The sequence below is a fragment of the Carassius gibelio genome, chromosome B23 (assembly GCF_023724105.1).
Source record: "Carassius gibelio isolate Cgi1373 ecotype wild population from Czech Republic chromosome B23, carGib1.2-hapl.c, whole genome shotgun sequence".
In the NCBI taxonomy this organism is placed as follows: Eukaryota; Metazoa; Chordata; class Actinopteri; order Cypriniformes; family Cyprinidae; genus Carassius; species Carassius gibelio.
The window spans coordinates 15,301,688-15,318,597 of record NC_068418.1 but is presented as its reverse complement, the minus strand read 5'-3'; the positions used below and the strand labels follow the sequence as shown (position 1 = coordinate 15,318,597).

General features: G+C 38.9%; 1 protein-coding gene across 5 annotated transcripts in view; it reads left to right on the top strand.

Annotated features, from left to right (window-relative positions):
* Positions 1–16,397, top strand: part of LOC128012017 (polyhomeotic-like protein 2) — a 37,474-nt gene extending 21,077 nt beyond the window's left edge. For 2 of the 5 annotated variants that reach the window (XM_052594920.1, XM_052594921.1), the window contains exons 4-15: positions 1,033–1,110; positions 1,346–1,510; positions 2,714–2,866; positions 2,968–3,274; positions 8,567–8,913; positions 9,006–9,150; positions 12,974–13,170; positions 14,035–14,164; positions 14,579–14,693; positions 14,787–14,910; positions 14,993–15,266; positions 15,340–16,397. In XM_052594920.1, coding sequence (XP_052450880.1) covers positions 1,033–1,110; positions 1,346–1,510; positions 2,714–2,866; positions 2,968–3,274; positions 8,567–8,913; positions 9,006–9,150; positions 12,974–13,170; positions 14,035–14,164; positions 14,579–14,693; positions 14,787–14,910; positions 14,993–15,266; positions 15,340–15,494 — 2,190 coding nt within the window. In that variant the 3' untranslated portion in view covers positions 15,495–16,397. Of the gene's footprint in view, positions 1–1,032; positions 1,111–1,345; positions 1,511–2,713; positions 2,867–2,967; positions 3,275–8,566; positions 8,914–9,005; positions 9,151–11,631; positions 11,818–11,859; positions 12,020–12,973; positions 13,171–14,034; positions 14,165–14,578; positions 14,694–14,786; positions 14,911–14,992; positions 15,267–15,339 lie in introns of those variants that run through there. The other 3 variants (XM_052594922.1, XM_052594924.1, XM_052594923.1) reach the window with 3 other exon arrangements.
* The last annotated feature ends 513 nt before the right edge of the window (positions 16,398–16,910 follow it).

Here is a 16,910-nt window from a genome sequence, read left to right as displayed (position 1 = left end):
CGATTCAATTGATGTTGATTAGCAGCGATCTGATTTGCCTGGGCTGCCATGGTAGCACACAGATGATCGTAAGCCGCTGGATTCGGTTGCGGCGAAGTCTTCTGTAACGACTCATCAGACAGGGAATCCATTTAGCAGGCTTTATTGAAAGACTCGAGGTCGTACAGGCGGGGATCAGGACCAGCAAACACAACAGTAGAGATAACCAGAATCGTCGTCAAACACAAGCAGAGGTTCAGGGGAAACAGGCAAGAATCAGAGTCCAATAAACAATCCAAGGTCAAGAGGCAGGCAGCAAAGGTTCAAGAGACGGTAAGCAAAACAGTACTGGTAACAGGAAATCAAACACGGGAAATAACGCTTGGAAATGTCAGCCGGAGCAAAACAAGACTTCGCGTTTGGCTAATGGAGTTGTGCAGCTTATATATCCGTGCCAATGAGCTGCACCTGTAGGTGATCAGAGTGGGGGTGCGGGGATGATGGGTAGTGTAGTGCGAATCAGTATAGGTGAGTGTGAGAGTCAGTATTCCGGAGATGGAGCCCTCTGCTGGCCAGTAGAGGGAATCACGGGGTTCGTCTCCGTGACATTAATACCTAAAAGATTTGGTGGCGGGATAGTTTTGATTCAGTAAATTTTACAAATAAATAACAAAGAAATGACAAGTAAAACACTGAATTAAAACACAAAAAGTGGAAAAACGTAATTAATATTTTCTGGTAAAAAATATTTTTTCGAAAGCAATGAACTAATAGTCACCTGTTTTATATTTATAGAAATGAAACATATTTTGGTTCACAGAATGGAAATAAGTTTGGTGGAGTAAAGCAGAGCTGAATGTATTGTGTTCACACTGTGCTGTGGGAATGAGGGATCTGTTTCCTGCCTCTCTATCTCTCTCTCTTTCCTTCTCTCTTGCTCTGTGCTGTTGTTGTTGATTAATGAGTGCTAGGTTTGACTTGTGACCTGTCTCTGTGTCTTTCCTTCTTTTGCCATCTCTCTCTTTCTCTCTGGCATTCATTCATTCCCCATAGGCTAGTATAGTGGCAGGAAGACAAAGCTGTAGTCAGAATGGCACTACATCCCAGCAGACTGTGGCCTCCCAAACCACTGTAAGTATAATTAAACCTGACATTGATGTCTCTCTCAACAAGTCTCCAGAGCTACAGAAAAAAAATGGTAGTGGGTATTACTTACAGTCAACCGCTTTTTTACCTGGCAGCTTCCTTAATGTTTGGCAGATTGTGATTATTTGTAATGTTTTGGTTGAGATTGTGATTTATTATTTGGACTGCACAGCTTTCCGAAGAAAGCATACGTTGTTAAGATTTTTCCTTGTTGAAACAGATAAACCTTGCCACATCCCCAGCGGCAGCCCATTTGATCAGTCGAGCCCAGAGCGGGAGATCTGTTCCAGTCTGCATCGCCCAACATCAGGCCGTGCTGCTGGGAAACTCCTCCACACCCGCACTCACCGCCAGCCAAGCACACATGTATTTACGAGCTCAGATGGTAAATCCTCTTACACACACCCAACCACATGTACAAATGTGCAGTCTAAATAAAGACTTACCACTGTTTTTTTTACATTCTTCTTATAAAAATGACCACACATAAAGCATAACCCATTTTATTTTATTTTATTCATTATTCTTGCACCAGTATGCAATTTCCTGGAGGATTGTGTCATTAAGAAACTACTGACAGGAATATTGTAAAATATTGTGTTAAATTATATAGAGAACATTGAGAATATCTATAAAACTATAAAATTACTAATCATTGCTACTGTTAATAATACTAATAATTATTGTTGCTACTACTTATTGCTGTAAACAATATTTTCAAAAGACAAAAGAAAACTTGTTTTGTTTAAAATATTTAGATTTTTTTTAATGGTAAAAAATATATATATACTGCTGATATATTAACAAATTGCCAGTTTTTCCTTTTAGTGAAAATGGCCACATATTCTCCAACCAAAAGTGCCGAAATTATTTCAAATTCACCTGTACAAACATTAATCATGATGTTGTGAAATTTCATAGTCTCCCTCTTTAAAAAGTTTGTATTTTTCTCAATTTAAAAGATTGAATGTCCCTAAAAGGAGGTTTTGTTATGTTTTGCTAACTTCTGGATGCAAATTTGGCATTAAAGTATAACAAGTAAATCCATACACCCCATGTGTAATTTTGGAGTGGTCACATTTCAAATCCTGTATATAATTGGATTATTTTGGTCCTCCCTAATGGCTGCTCTCACTGTAGTCTGGATTATGCCAAGTCAAACGCACTGCTACTAAACAGTCTTCTCCAAGATTTCCTCTTGAATAAATAGTAATTTTCTTGCAAATGGAAAAAATAATTGCCGTCTGACTTCATTTTACAGTGTGTGTGTAGTATTCATACTTACCATCTTACAACATCTTGGCCTTGGATAGTAAACGTGGCACAGCTGCAGCTCTTCAATAAGGATGCTGACGAAAATGTTTTCACTGGCACATCAACTCTATTTTCTCAAATAAGGTTTTTGGCTAGGAACTGATTAAATGAGCTGTTTGAGATCTACCAGAATTGGAAATGCAGTCCTTTCAGCACTGTAACAGCTGAAATGGCTCAAGCGCTCTCTCTGATGTCAAATCTGATAGCCTGGTTTTGTTATATAAATGTGACTCATACAGTTGGATGAAGCAGCCATTTTTCGTGTGATTTCCAGGCACAGCAAACCAATCTTGTGCAAGTAGCAAGGAGCCTAGGACGAGCTGTTCCTTTGTCCCCTCAGCTCATCTTCACCCCAACTGCCTCAGTCACAGCAGTTCAGCCAGAGACCTCTGCGCTGTCGATCAACACGCCGCCCACCAGTGGACAGGTAACCCTAACATACCAGCCTGACTTACATCTATACCAATATGTGCTGTCTTTTGAATGTCCCACCAAAGTCACTTCTTGTCTTTCTCCGCTCACGTGCAGAACTTGGCTCTTCATGGCCAGCAGGGGGCGCTGGCTTCCTCCCTCTCTCAGTCTCAATTACAGAGCCTGAGTGTGAAACAGTGGCCCGGGGCATCAGCGCAGCTCTCTGTGACTAGCCAATCAGTGGCCCGACTCAGTAGTACTGGAGCGGAGCCGAGCTCTCAGGGAGCTTCTGCAAAGAGCAGTCCTGCAGAAACGCCTTCTGAGACTGTGGGAAAAAATGACAAAACCAGTGACCTCACAACAAGAGAGCTAAACTTTTGTCCCAATGTGACCTCAGTAGCGGGCCATCCTCTCATCAGCACAGGTAAGCCATCACAGTCTGGATGCTATCTTCACATGCAGATCCAGTGAAAGTGTAGTGTCTCAATTGAGGAGTGAAAGCAACAAGAAAAGCTCAAGTGCGAGGGACATCTGTCCTTGAGCATTAAACAGGGTATCAGGTTGCTGTGGTAGAGGACTCGAGGAGCACACTGGGTGTGTATGTGTGTATTTGTGGCTGGTGGGATTCTGTGTTTGATTGCACTCCTGCCCCCCAAAGTCAAGCTGAAAGGATATCCTTTATCACTGAGACAGATATACAACCTTTTTGGAGCAACAACACAATTTCCCCCAAGTACTAGTAAAGTGAGACACTTGTAAACTAAACCCTAAATTATTGACATGCAGTTATGGATATTAACAGTATTTAAAGGGGTCATATGATGCTGCTAAAAAGAACATTATTTTGTGTATTTGGTGTAATGAAACATGTTTCTATAGTTTAAGGTTCAAAAAATGCGATATTATCCACACACTTTACATTATTGTTTCTCCTCTACGCCCCGCCTTCTGAAATGCGTTGATTTTTGTAAAGCTCATCGATCCACTGGATAAGCTAGCCAGCGCTTTGTGACTGGCTGAATACCACAAGTGTGTGATGGAAATGTTACGCCCTTTAACATATTGTGATGCCCTGTCTGGCCAGAGTGGCGAGACATAAACATTAATTACAATATAAACGTGATATAAACATGATTTGTAGTCGTGTCCTCTTTTGGAAAGGCCAAACATAGTAGTTTTGCTTTCTCAACAAAACAGCATCACTCAACTTAGTTAACGAAGGCCAGAGGCCTAGAGTGAGCTGCGGCCAGCTTGAGTGTGCAGAGGTGGGCCAGCTTGAGAATGGCATGGCCGGCGGATTCTACAAAGGAGCTTGCAACCACATCACACGTGATGACCCCAACTGGACTCCGCTTCATTCACAGTAAAAAGCCGATCCGGCGATCCAATTTGCAAAGTTGATGTATTTACCAGCACAGATTAGCTCCAGGAATGATGAAGCGGATATAGTCTTCTTTTGGAAGGCCAAACAAAGTAGTTCCGCTTTCACAACCAAATGGTGGTGGCGGCAACAACAATACTACAACGAGAATAATAGGTACATCTTCTTTCTTTGAGTGAACATCTGGGCGGCGTTATACAAATATTTCCACATAGTGACGAAGAGATGTGGGGGCATGTTAGAAGGAGCCGTTTCAGGGGGGCGTGGCCAAGTCTTTGAAATCTTTGAAACTTTACAGATCTTTTTATGCACCAAGAGCTTGTAACACTCCAAAGAGAAAGGAAAATGTTTAATTGCATTATATGACCCTTTTAATATAAGCAATTTGTGAGTCATTATACCCATGGATGCACAACGTATTGGTATCATATTAGTTACTGTCTGATGTTAGAGATTTTTAATTTTTAATTTTACATTTAAATGAAATTCTGCTGATGTTTTTTATATATTTTTTATCTTTTTATATTTTAGTTTATGTTTTGATTATAATTGATTTATACTTGATAGTATATTATTTTATTAATGTCATTGTAATATAATGTTTTAACCAAAGACTTTTAGAGGCTTTCAACTCTTTCTACTGGTCTGCATGTATGAAACACAGAGAAATGTCCATAAGAAAAGTCCAAAAAGTCTGTTAATATGAATTTCCTTATGGAGAAAAATGCAGGATCTAAGCATCTCAAATGAAAACCAGTTAACCTTATAAAAAAATGCATCTTGAAAACCACTGTGTTCTGATTTATTCAAATCCTTTTTTTTGCACCCAAAAACATGTCCCGTTTAAATGGCTCATACGAAAGATACTTTTTAAACCTTGCATCAAGAGATTTCACTTCTTGTTTTTGCATTTGTCCATTACTCTCATAACACATCATCCATCACTGACATATTAATAGCAGCAAGCCACACAGAACAAGCATACCCTTCAGCAGAGCCACTCTAAGTCCGATACAAATGGAAACCACAAGCGGGATAATGTGTTATTTGTGGGTGTGGGTTTCTGTGCATGTGGTAAGGTCCTGGCCATTTCCTGTAATGAAAGCTTAACAGAGAGGGTTGAAGCACCAATATACTCCAAAATACTAAAGACAAAGCCAGAGAAACCACTGGAGCCATGAGAAGGGTACCAGCCATTAGAATATTTCGCTTTACATACTTTGCTTTACTGTTGCTTAAATGACTTTCATGCACCTACAAATAGCATTATGATAAGTGAATTCAGTTCTATTTAAACATCAACCAATTTCTAGTAGATCCTAAAAGAAGACCTGTTATTATGAGAAATCTTGGTGGATATACTATATTTAGAGAGGAAAAGACTATGGAGAAACCAATTGGTAAATGTAAATAGTGTGTTGAATGGCTCACCCTCCCATTGCCCATGTTTTCTTCATGAGGTATTCATTAGACATGAAAAGCATATAGCCAGGAGCATGAAACTCAAAGAATTTGGACCACGACTGGAGAGAAACCTATAAGTAAGACCAGACATTTCTTGGAATGACCACTGCAGAATTGAAGTGTTGGGTCTCCATGAAGTATTTTTATCAGGGCTGGGATTGTGGACCCACAGATTCTATGATTGTAAGAAACTCTGCTCTAGACTGATGTCTTTGACGATAACAGCGTGTTGCATCAAGCCACTTTGGCAGTGTGAAGTAAACTAAAGAGTCTATGTCAAGTAAACTAAACTGAGCTGAATAATTACAGTTGTCTTCTGTAGAGATGCTTTATAGCTGAATCAGACTTGTTTTTATAACTGATGAACTCTGCAACACCGGCACTCTTGTTAGTCTGACATGAATCAACACTAAACTGACTTGAGCTGAAAAACACTAATACTTGCCTTCTGTAGAGTTGCTTTATAGCTAATTACGAATAAACTTTGCAAATCTTTGCAAACACTGTTATTAAATTAAAATGAGCTAAATAATGAAACTGTTGTCTTTTTAGAGCTACTTTACCGCTGCAATTGTATTCATTTTATAACTGAACAACATAAATACAATTAATACATAAATACATTACTGTGAACCTGCTTTGAAACAATCTGTATTGGATAAATGAGATGGCTCAAGTTCACAGAAAGCATTTAAAATTGCGATGCTGTGCAGCGAAATCTGTCATTTAAGTTTTTATAAAGTTTACATTTTATTCACTTTCACAGGGCATCTTGAAGAAGTGAAAATGCGAGACACTTAAAAACATCAAACGCTTGTTGCATATTTACATGAAAATGAGCTGTATATGCCACTGCAGACAAAATTATTTTGGTTTTTTACTTGTGTTTGAAGTAGCACTCAGTTCTGAAGCCGGGGAAATGCTATTCTATAGCACTTATTCCTCAAAGGCCAGGAAGTCTCGCAGACATTTCTTTTTTTTCATATTAAACTGGGCTGAGAAAGGGCAACAGTTAATTATTTATCAACATGGGTGGAACTTAAACCAGAATGTGGTCTTCAGTGCTCAAAGAAAGGCCTGCATCTGTTGTTGCTATTCTACGAATGCTTTGAACTTAACAGGCTGCTAGAGGAGTGTGTGAATATGACACACCATCTGATATGTGTTCATTTATGCAGAAACCAGAAAAGCATATAGATGATAAAAAAAACACTCCCACTATCTTTGAACAGACTCTCTATTTTTATGGAGGATTTTGTTATCAAGACCAGCGCGTTTGATCGCTTGTCTTATTACATTTGTTCTTCTTTTAGGCAAAGCATGGCATGAGAATTTCATTACACTTATCGGTCTCAGCAGTACTCAGTAACACAAATGTAATCTTTTAATACGGAGTGAAGAAATTTTAAGACCAAGTGAATTCATGTCAAACAGTCCAAAACAATAGACAAATTCTACAGTTGGCTAAGCATGTGTTGGGCAGTTCCAACAAACAGAGCAATATTAAAAGTGCCACATTGTTTACGCTCTTCAGGACTGGAAACTTAAGTTTCAACATTTTAAAATGACTCACTGCACATTTAAGGTTCTGCACAAATTAGCCTGACATTCCTCTGAGCTACCACAGCACAGGCTGTCAGAGTATGTCTAGCTGAAGGTTACTTGGAGCCATCTGATTCATCGAGGTCATATGGTGCTTCACGAGTGGATGAATAGAGCCATGCTTCATACACCTTACAGCTGACATTCCAGATCAGAAAGCTGAACTCAGCCAAATGAACCCATTCACCTCAAGTCAACAAGATAAACCTGCTAGAACATTAAAAAGACCTCCTGGAATCTCACAGGCATCACATTAAGGCTGTAGTGCTATAGTCTTATATCTTACAGTGAGACATTATTTTACTTATGAATGTATTATGTATGCACGTTAATTGCCACTAAAATCATCCATCATTTAAATTTAATCAGCCCAACTGAGTGGTGTTGTTGCTCTAACAATATGTCAAAGTTTCATATACAGCATATAGGTGTATATTTGGAGACTCTTTTATATAAGTTATATATTGGGACATATATTGGGCCAACTTCATATATAAAATCAACCAAAAAAAAGTATATCATTTTATAATAAATATATACAAATCCAATCTCCAAATTGATTGCTGTAGGTGATATACGTTAACATACATCATATATATTCAGGCAGAATTTGAACCCCATTGGGTATTTGGTGGTGTTAGATGAATTTACTGAGTGGAAATTCATTATGCACAACAACCAACATTTAAAATTCTCTCATTAAGTACTCACCTTCTTGTCGTTTCAAACATGTTTATCTCCGGAACACAAATTAAGATATTTTTGATGGAATCTGAGACCTCTCTGACCCTCCAAAGACAGCAAAGATATTACCATGATCAAGGCTCAGAAACATAGCAAGGACATCGGTAAAATAGTCCATGTGACATCAGGGGTTCAACCGTAATTTTATGAAACTATAAGAATAGTTTTTGTGCGCAAAGACAACAATATCATAATTTATTCAACAATTCTTCTCCCTGAGTTACCGTTTTCCACCATTTTAGAGAGTAATCAACGTAATGATGCATGTGCGAACTGTCTACTGAACATAAATGTTGATTACATTGATTGTAATGAAATCAAACTTCAGAATGACATGAAAGTAAATAAATAATAACAGAGTTTTCATTTTTGGGTGAACTATCCCTTTAATGGTGCAAATTTGTTTAAAAATACAAATTATGTGGGGGTATTTTTAATTTACGTACTATAAAAAAAAAACTTTTCGAATCTTTATTTTTAAGAGTGTATAGTGTAATATACGATTGTTCTTTGTTTTTATTCCAGCATTTACCCAGATTCAGACCCATCAGCTGCTCCAGCAGCACAAGCAGCAGTTTGTGATACAGCAGCAGCCTCAGATAGTGCAGAGAGGTCAAGCACAGCTCATTCATCCTCACACAGTGCAAGCTGTAGCCATTCAGCCTGCCCTGCCAGCTCAGCCTCAGCAGTGCCCTATCCCTCTGCTACCCAAAGTGCCTGTTACCTGCCAACAAGCTACCATCTTCCATTCTACTACTGGGAGTCAGCAGGCCCTTGCCCAGAATGGACATCCTCCCATGCTGAGCCACAGCAAAGCAGCACCTCTACAGCTTACCACAGTTAATGTCCAGATCCAGCCAGTTCAAACTCAAGTACGTGGACTGAACATCATTTATTTGTCCGTTTCTTGATTTGTATGTATCCTAATTTTCTCCTATTTCAACCTTGCCCTGTTCTGAATTAGTTCCAGCTGGATGTGTCCGATAAGGACACCCCTGTTCCTCTCGAACCGCAGCTGCTATCCATCCCAACACAAGTGCCAACCCAGACAGAACAATGCCAATCGGTCAAACAATTTCAACAAAGCCAAGAGACAGAAAACACAAAAGGTACTGATTATTTTAATACATGTTTCATCTCAATTACTTCCATATATTTAGTTTGTTCATTATAAAGGGTTCTTGCTTTTTGTTTAATGTAAGCAATCCCTGCAAGCATTTTCTGCGTTTTGAAGAACACATATACAGAAGCCAATATTGGCTCATAACCAGTAACTTTTATGAATATTTAGTACATCAAAGCCACTATAAAAACTGCTTCAGCAGATGAAAATTAAACTTTTGAATAATTATTTTAAATACTAGGGTGCAGATAATGGGGGTTTTAGGGAGTCTGTTTAAATTATTTAAAAACTAGACATAAGACTGCATATTGTAAAGTGAATTTATGGATCTGTGGAATAAGTGGAAATGTACAATACACAACAGCCAACTGTTGATGTTAAATGCTACAATGTACAATGTAAAATTAGTTTTTAAAGGTGTAAATAAAACAAAGATTAGTCGTAGTATGTTTCTTTGTAATTTTTTGTGAAATTTATCAACAATTTCTTAATGAAAATGATTTCTACACCAACTTTGTTCAGTGTAGCTGATTTATCATACTGTGTTTCACAGAAACTCAATTGAAAATGCCACATCAACATTAAATACTTTCATCCTAAACACTATTAATTACAGTTTCACAATATATCTCTCTATAAAACACAATATGATAAATCTCTGAAAAAAGGCATGAAATATTGAAACAAGTTTGGTCCCATCCAGCTACTGACCGCAAAACCAGAAGGAAAGACTCCTGAAGCAATCTTGACCTAGCCAGACACAGAGTGCTTTACTACTACGTCACCACCATCTGTAGGTTTGCCAGTCTCAGAAACACAAAGGCCAACGACGCGAGCTCTCCCCTCAAGCGGAAGAGTAGATCTGTCACCCCCCCAGTGTCTATTGTCTGGTCACTGCACTTGCGAGAGTGTGACAGCTTTTTGCTATAATTAGGGGTGAGAGTCTGAGCTCCGTTGTTCTGGGTTGGATCTGAGAATAAAGGTGGACACACTCTGGCTGTCTGGCAGGTGTGTCAGAGGTCTAACTTCAGACGTTAAATTATGAATGATGATAAACTGCTCTTTTATGAACGGAAATGGCTTGAGGCACTTGAATCATAAATCATGTCAGGTTTTTAATTGTATCATGCTGGCTTCAGATAATTTCACTGGATATGGATCATGGTGCATTCATAAAAGTTTTAACGTGTCTTTTGTTTTATATCAAACACATTTAGTGGTTTTTCATGTGTGGGATTAGAAAGCGTATGCTTTAATTGGGTCTTTCAATGCTAATATACATGTCTCCTAGAACTGATCACTGAGCGAGATAACTCCTCTTTTAAAAGCAGACATAAAAGCAGCTCCAGACTTTGACATTGTAGTGCGAGACAAGCCTGGGTTTTGCTTACGATACTTAGACTCCATTGTGTTCGACTCCCAGCTGCTGAGTGTGGCACATGAGTGGTGTTGTATATCTTACAAGCGATAGACTCACTATGCATGCACCCTGGGTTACCCTGGGTCTTCCTTTGTCCCTGAAGAACCCAAGACCACCTCTTATTGAAAATAGATGTGTCTGCTCTAAATAGGACATATTTTGCAACAAGACCTAAAAAAGTTGTTTTTTTTTAAATATATATATTGTTTTTCAGTTGATGTATTGGATATCAACAATAGTGTATATTAATACGTTACTCAGAGAATTGTATAAAATGTTATTTTCTGATGTTTAATTCACAAGGGGTAGTTTTACTGCATATTTATACTATAAACAACAGTCTGAAATCATAAAATAGTGAAATTCTCTCTTAAGTCTATTTGATTCATTTACACGGATCAGTTGTTCAAAACTACTAATGTGTTCTGTTCCACTGGTACAAAGAATTGGCATAGGTTTAGGGCCCTACATGAATAAACTAACTATTAAATACATGCAAAATTTGATCTGGAGCTGGCTATATTGTTGGGTTACTAGCATCACTATACTATATATATTGCCTAATATAAGAAATGTTTCAAGTATTATGCTACACTTCAAATTACCTCAATAATTGTATCACTCAGAATTTATTTTATTGTTTTCAATTTTCAATCTTATTTTACATAAAAAATTCAACTTTGACAATCTAATAAAGTAGTCTCAAGAAACATATTTATTTAAATTTAGATAATGCTTACTGTTCATTCATCTGAATCAGAATCAGAAACACTATAAATGATAATGTAAAGTCGAACGTACTGCAATCTGGCATTCCATGATGCTAATGGCGCTTTTATTTTTTATGAAAAAATAGTGTAAGTGAGTAGTGTGCTATTCCAAAATTAGCAATGGAGTACTTTCTCTGCCTACGTGCGCCCCTGTCGTGGAGCGGCTCGCGAGTTTCAACCAATCGCGGAACGGCTCTGTGCTAAACACGACCTGCTATTGGACAGAATTCCAAGCGCGTGGGACCAATCGCAGCTCCGCGATGTTTCCTATTCAGTTCCCCCATACAAAGAGGATTAGAGAAGGAATCGGTTAGAACAAACAAATCCACGCACACAAAAAAGTTTGGATCGGATCATTTGTTGTACTGCTTTGTGTATAACACCAGTGGATTATGGAAGTGTATTTGGAAGCGTTGGAATGCTAGATTCACTTTAGTGTTTTCCTCTTCTGGCGCTTTAAAGTGTAAGTAAAGAGTGCGTGAGCGGAACAAAGGCGTGTGCTGTTGACAATCGCAAGGACGCCTGTGCGTGAGCGTATGACTGCAGTGTGAAACCCTGCCAAATGTTCGATATAAAGTTACAAAGTTCCTCTGTAACGTTACTTGTTCTGAGGCGCAGGGGTGCAACTGGTCTTTCAGATGCCGAGTTGTTGTTCGCATGCGAGTGTGAGTGTTTTGAGCCGTCTCGAGGAAGCATGGGAATAGTGCTGCTACAGTACGAGCGTAGCGTAACGTTACTGTTTTTCAAAACGGGTAGTGCTGAAAAATACTTCTGGTTTTAATCTAGATCTTTTTAGATGGTAGCAGTAATAGGCGTGTAGCTCATCATAAATCAGTTTGATGTGTGCAGACATTGCAGATCACAGCAGGTAGCTTGGATATGTTTTATTCACATGCATGTATAACACAGCTGTATGCGAGAGTAGTTTATAATTGTATCATTAACATATAACAGTGTGCATTAACTCCAACCGTACACATATTTCATAAAATCACTGGGTGACCTATGAGATTGTCATGGAGTAGCGTGAGTGAACTGTTCTTTTTAGTCGGGTCTTTTCGATGAATCCATAGAACCGGTTCTTTAAAGTGTTCTGAACGATTTGTGAGCACGGTTCTCTAATAACCAACAACGAATAAAGGAAAGCATACTGTAAATGTCCATTTCGCTATTTCTATGAAACGTTTATAAACACAAGCGAAAATGGGGTAAGTTTTATTTAAAAATACTTTGAAAAAGCGTAGTTATGCATTAGTAAAGCAATTAAAATTAACTTAACTGTTTTAAGATGCAAATCTTTAGTTTCGAAGCGACACATCGCAACAACAAACTTAAATTAGACTCGAAATCACTAAAATATTTATTAATACTTAAAAGAACGTATTAAATTAAACAGCGGTAACGTTATATATCCACAAATTACTTTTGAAACGGTGTTAAAATACCATGGCAAGTTGTAACGGGGCTTATGATGACGTAAATACGCAATTACGTAACACTGCCACAGAACCGGATCTTTAAAACAAGTTGTTCTAAAGAACCGATTCACGGATATGAATTGGACTTGCCGTCAGTATTACAGTGTTTCTAATGGATGCTGTTGTACTTGTGTTGAGCAGGCGGAGTGAATGTGAAGGCAGGTGTGGGCTCACCTCCAGCCATGACCTCGGGCAGCGGCAACAATGCGCCCACGGTGACCGGCAGCGCTCCGCAGAATGCCGAGAGTAAACCGCCGCCACAGGCGGTAGTGAAGCCCCAGATCCTCACGCATGTCATCGAGGGATTCGTGATTCAGGAGGGTGCTGAGCCTTTTCCAGTGAGTGCTTTTCATTTTAACACATCCCGCCTGGGTGTTTAAGTTGCTGTTTCAGGTTCTTGCATATTACTTTTTCATAGTTTGTATTTAGTTAAAACTATTTTGTTTTACTATTTAAGAGCGCGTTTCTTTTATTATAATGGTTGCATAAATGTGAACTGATTTGTGTTGGAAACAACAACTATAGCTGCTCTGTAATAAAATAGCAAAAGCCTAAATATGAAAGTAATTACTACAATATTAAATTATGAATTTAAAATGTAAAATATAAGTTGTCCATTTTTTGGTATTTTAAAAATATCCACGTTAAGTCACTCCGCTTGCTAGTAACATTTTGACGAAAGGTTGGAGCTGATTTTGTCATTTACTCACTGCTTGTCACTAAACCCATAAGACTGACTTTCTTCAGTGGAATCCAAGAAGTTTTGAATAAGGTGCTGATCGTTTCTTCCGCACTTAATTACAATGAATGAATGTCAAATAATACTGCAAAAATAATTGGAATGTAGTGTTTTATGGTCAACTTTAACAGTACCTTTGTGTTACCTTTTCTGTCATTTTGGAATTTGACAAACCTAGACCTCATACATTTCTTCCACAGAAATAGTCACTTAATTGGGCTTTGGGTAAACCATTGCTTTACAAAAATAAACCCATTTTAAGATTTTTTTTTTTTTTAAAGAGGCACACTTCCCTCTAGTGGACAATATACCACAGTCATAACTTGCATCTACATACTTTGGTATATGTTTCAAACACAGTGAGCAAGCACATATCCCATACATAGGTATACATTTGAGCATGCAGTACCTGTCTTTGTGTAACGAAGATTGTTTTAATGCAACACCTTGTGGATCTATCCAGGTTGAGCGTCCGTCCTTGCTGATTGAGAATTTAAAGAAACAGAAGCAGCTTCAGGCTTATTCAGACCTAGATAAGAGGTCTCAGACCTTTCAGAATGCAGACTCTGAGATGGAGGACCTTTCACAGCAGGGTAAGGGATACTTTAAAGCTGAAATACACCACATGACTTTTACAAGCTAGTGTGCCCGATGAGTTGACAGATTTCACCGAAAATTGCATAGCGATGATGGGCACAAACTCATAATTCCCATTATTTGGATAATAACAAAAATGTTTGATAGTTTTACATTTTCATCTGTCATCCATTTACAACAATCTAATGTTTTGGTGTGTGTTTGTATATGGATTGAATATACAATAGTGTGTGATCCTCTGTTGTTTAGTGTCTGATGCCTACTTTTTCTGTGTAACCATTTAGAAAGTCACCAAATATATGATGCCTAGTGGTTTAAAATCTGTTCAGATTGTGTCGTGTATTTAAGCCTTTAGTTGCACACTTAATGCTCAGACTGTAGTCCAATCAGCCATGTAAATTCTTTCATAGAGCTGAATAATCAGAATGCCGAGCCAATGCTGTCATGTGAATTCTGTGGGACCGTAGACTTCGCATATAACTTCAAGAGATCCAAGAGGTTTTGTTCTACGGTTTGTGCAAAGAGGTATTTGTGGATCCTTTTGTAGCCTGTAAATGATCTGAGATTTTATCAACATTTGCTTGAGTGGTGGTTTGACTTGTTTTTCTTCTCTTCCAGATATAATGTTGGATGCACAAAACGGATGGGACTTTTCCCAAGAAAATCAACCTCAGAGAACCCAAAGAAACAGAAAGCCTCCAACGCCAATCATCATAACAGCAGCACAGATGTCAGGAAACGGGTAATTGCTATTTCGTCCTGTCTCCTATTGGGTTTGTCTATGCAGAAATGCGCTCACTCGTCTCATTTGTGTTCTGTCATAGAATCCAAGTGCTCAAACAACCATGGCAGCATCTTTGTTATCCCCACACCCCTCTCATCCAAGCCACGGTGAGTCCAGCCAGTGCTCAGACATGTCCAGCTTCGAAGAGCCCATTTCGCCACTGTCCAACTCCAGTTTTGGAGCCCAAAGGCTTCAGAATGAGGAAAGATTTGATCACAGTAGAGAGCTCCCTCTCCTGACGCAACACTTCCTGGCCAGCGACCCCACCAAGTGGAATGTCGAGGACGTCTATGAATTCATCTGCTCTCTGCCAGGTAGCTACTAATGTTCCAAGGCTTTTTTTTGTCACAGATGACTTAAGTCACTAACAACTGTCTTTTGCTCCAGGCTGCCAGGAAATCGCTGAAGAGTTTCGTTCTCAGGAGATCGATGGCCAAGCCCTGATGCTCCTCAAAGAGGATCATCTCATGAGCACCATGAACCTCAAACTGGGCCCAGCTCTGAAAATCTTTGCCCGCATCAGTATGCTCAAGGACTCGTAGCCTTTCCCACAGCCTTATCTAGCTAGGAAAGGACATCCTAACAGCTCTGCACTGGTTTCCTCTTCCCGTTGTGGCTTTGGGTCCTGGGGATTGCTGCTCCTCAAAACCACAAACTTGTGTATAGTTCTCATCACAGTCAAATGGTTTCATTCCTAAAGCATGATGTGACTTGATTACGAATTTCTCTTGTATTCAGCTGTGCCAGGCCTGGGAGGAGGCCACAATCCATCATGTCAAGAAGACAAGCACAAGTACTTTACCATTTGTGCAAACAAATGTTCATCATATGGTAGCATGGAAACAGGTTTACAATTTCTTCACTGTTTTGAACTGGACTTTGTGATTTGTCTGTCATAAAGTGTCATTGTTGTAGTTCTGGTTCTAATTTTCACAGTTTGGTTAGCTAAGGAAAAATATTGTACCTTTTTAGCCTTGCAGTGTAGGTAGAAAACTGTTCCGGTTTCGTCATCTTACAGGATGTTCCTCAATAAAAATTACATTAGGTGTTGTACTCAAATTAAGCATTCTGACACCGGGATAACAGGAATTAAAACTTTGACTCCAAGATGTGCCTAATATTTTATAAATAGCCCAAAGATTACCCAAATTTTCATGTTTTTATTTCAAGTGAAAGCAGCATTTGCAAAATACATTTACCAGCATTCATGTTTAAGGACTGCCAGTGATATCACTCTACATTTAAGTTCAGAACCCATCTTGGTATGATCTGATGAACTGGGATCATTTTTCATGAATCACGGTTATTCCATCCATCAATGTGTGCACTCATGTTTGGATGCTTGTGTCTCTATTTTTACATTCATCATTTGATCAAATTTCTGTATTTATTGAGAGCAAGTCTCTGATTCTGTTTTATATTTGAAAATAAAACTCAGAAATCACTGTAGATGTCAGATGATTGTTTTCCCAATGAATCAAAACCTCACAAATCAGTGGGTAGCCATTTATTTTGTGGCGCCCAGGGAGCAGTTTGTTGGTTCGGTGCCTTGCTCAAGGGCACGTCAGTAATGGTATTGCTGACCCAAGACCCACAACCTTAGGTTTAGGAGCGAGCGGCAACCTCCCGCTCTCTCTCGTGAAGCCAACAAGGAAGTGACTAAAACTGTAATGCATGGAATGGCCGCTTGAGGCTGGCTGCAGAAGGGAGTCAATACCATAGACTCCCCATGTTAAAATGCCCAAATTTACAGCAGGAAAAAACATGTTTACAGCCTGGTGCAAAAAAAGATTTTGGTCTATATAGCTAGTTTTTCCCTTCATGACAACTGTGAGGGTGGTGAATTGTTTTATAACTCATCCGTTTAAATTATATTAAGCCTAAAAGTTCTGTATGATTAAGGGCGTGGCCACTAGAGTGCCAGGTGGATTGCCCTGTTGTGCCAGGTGGGCGCGGGT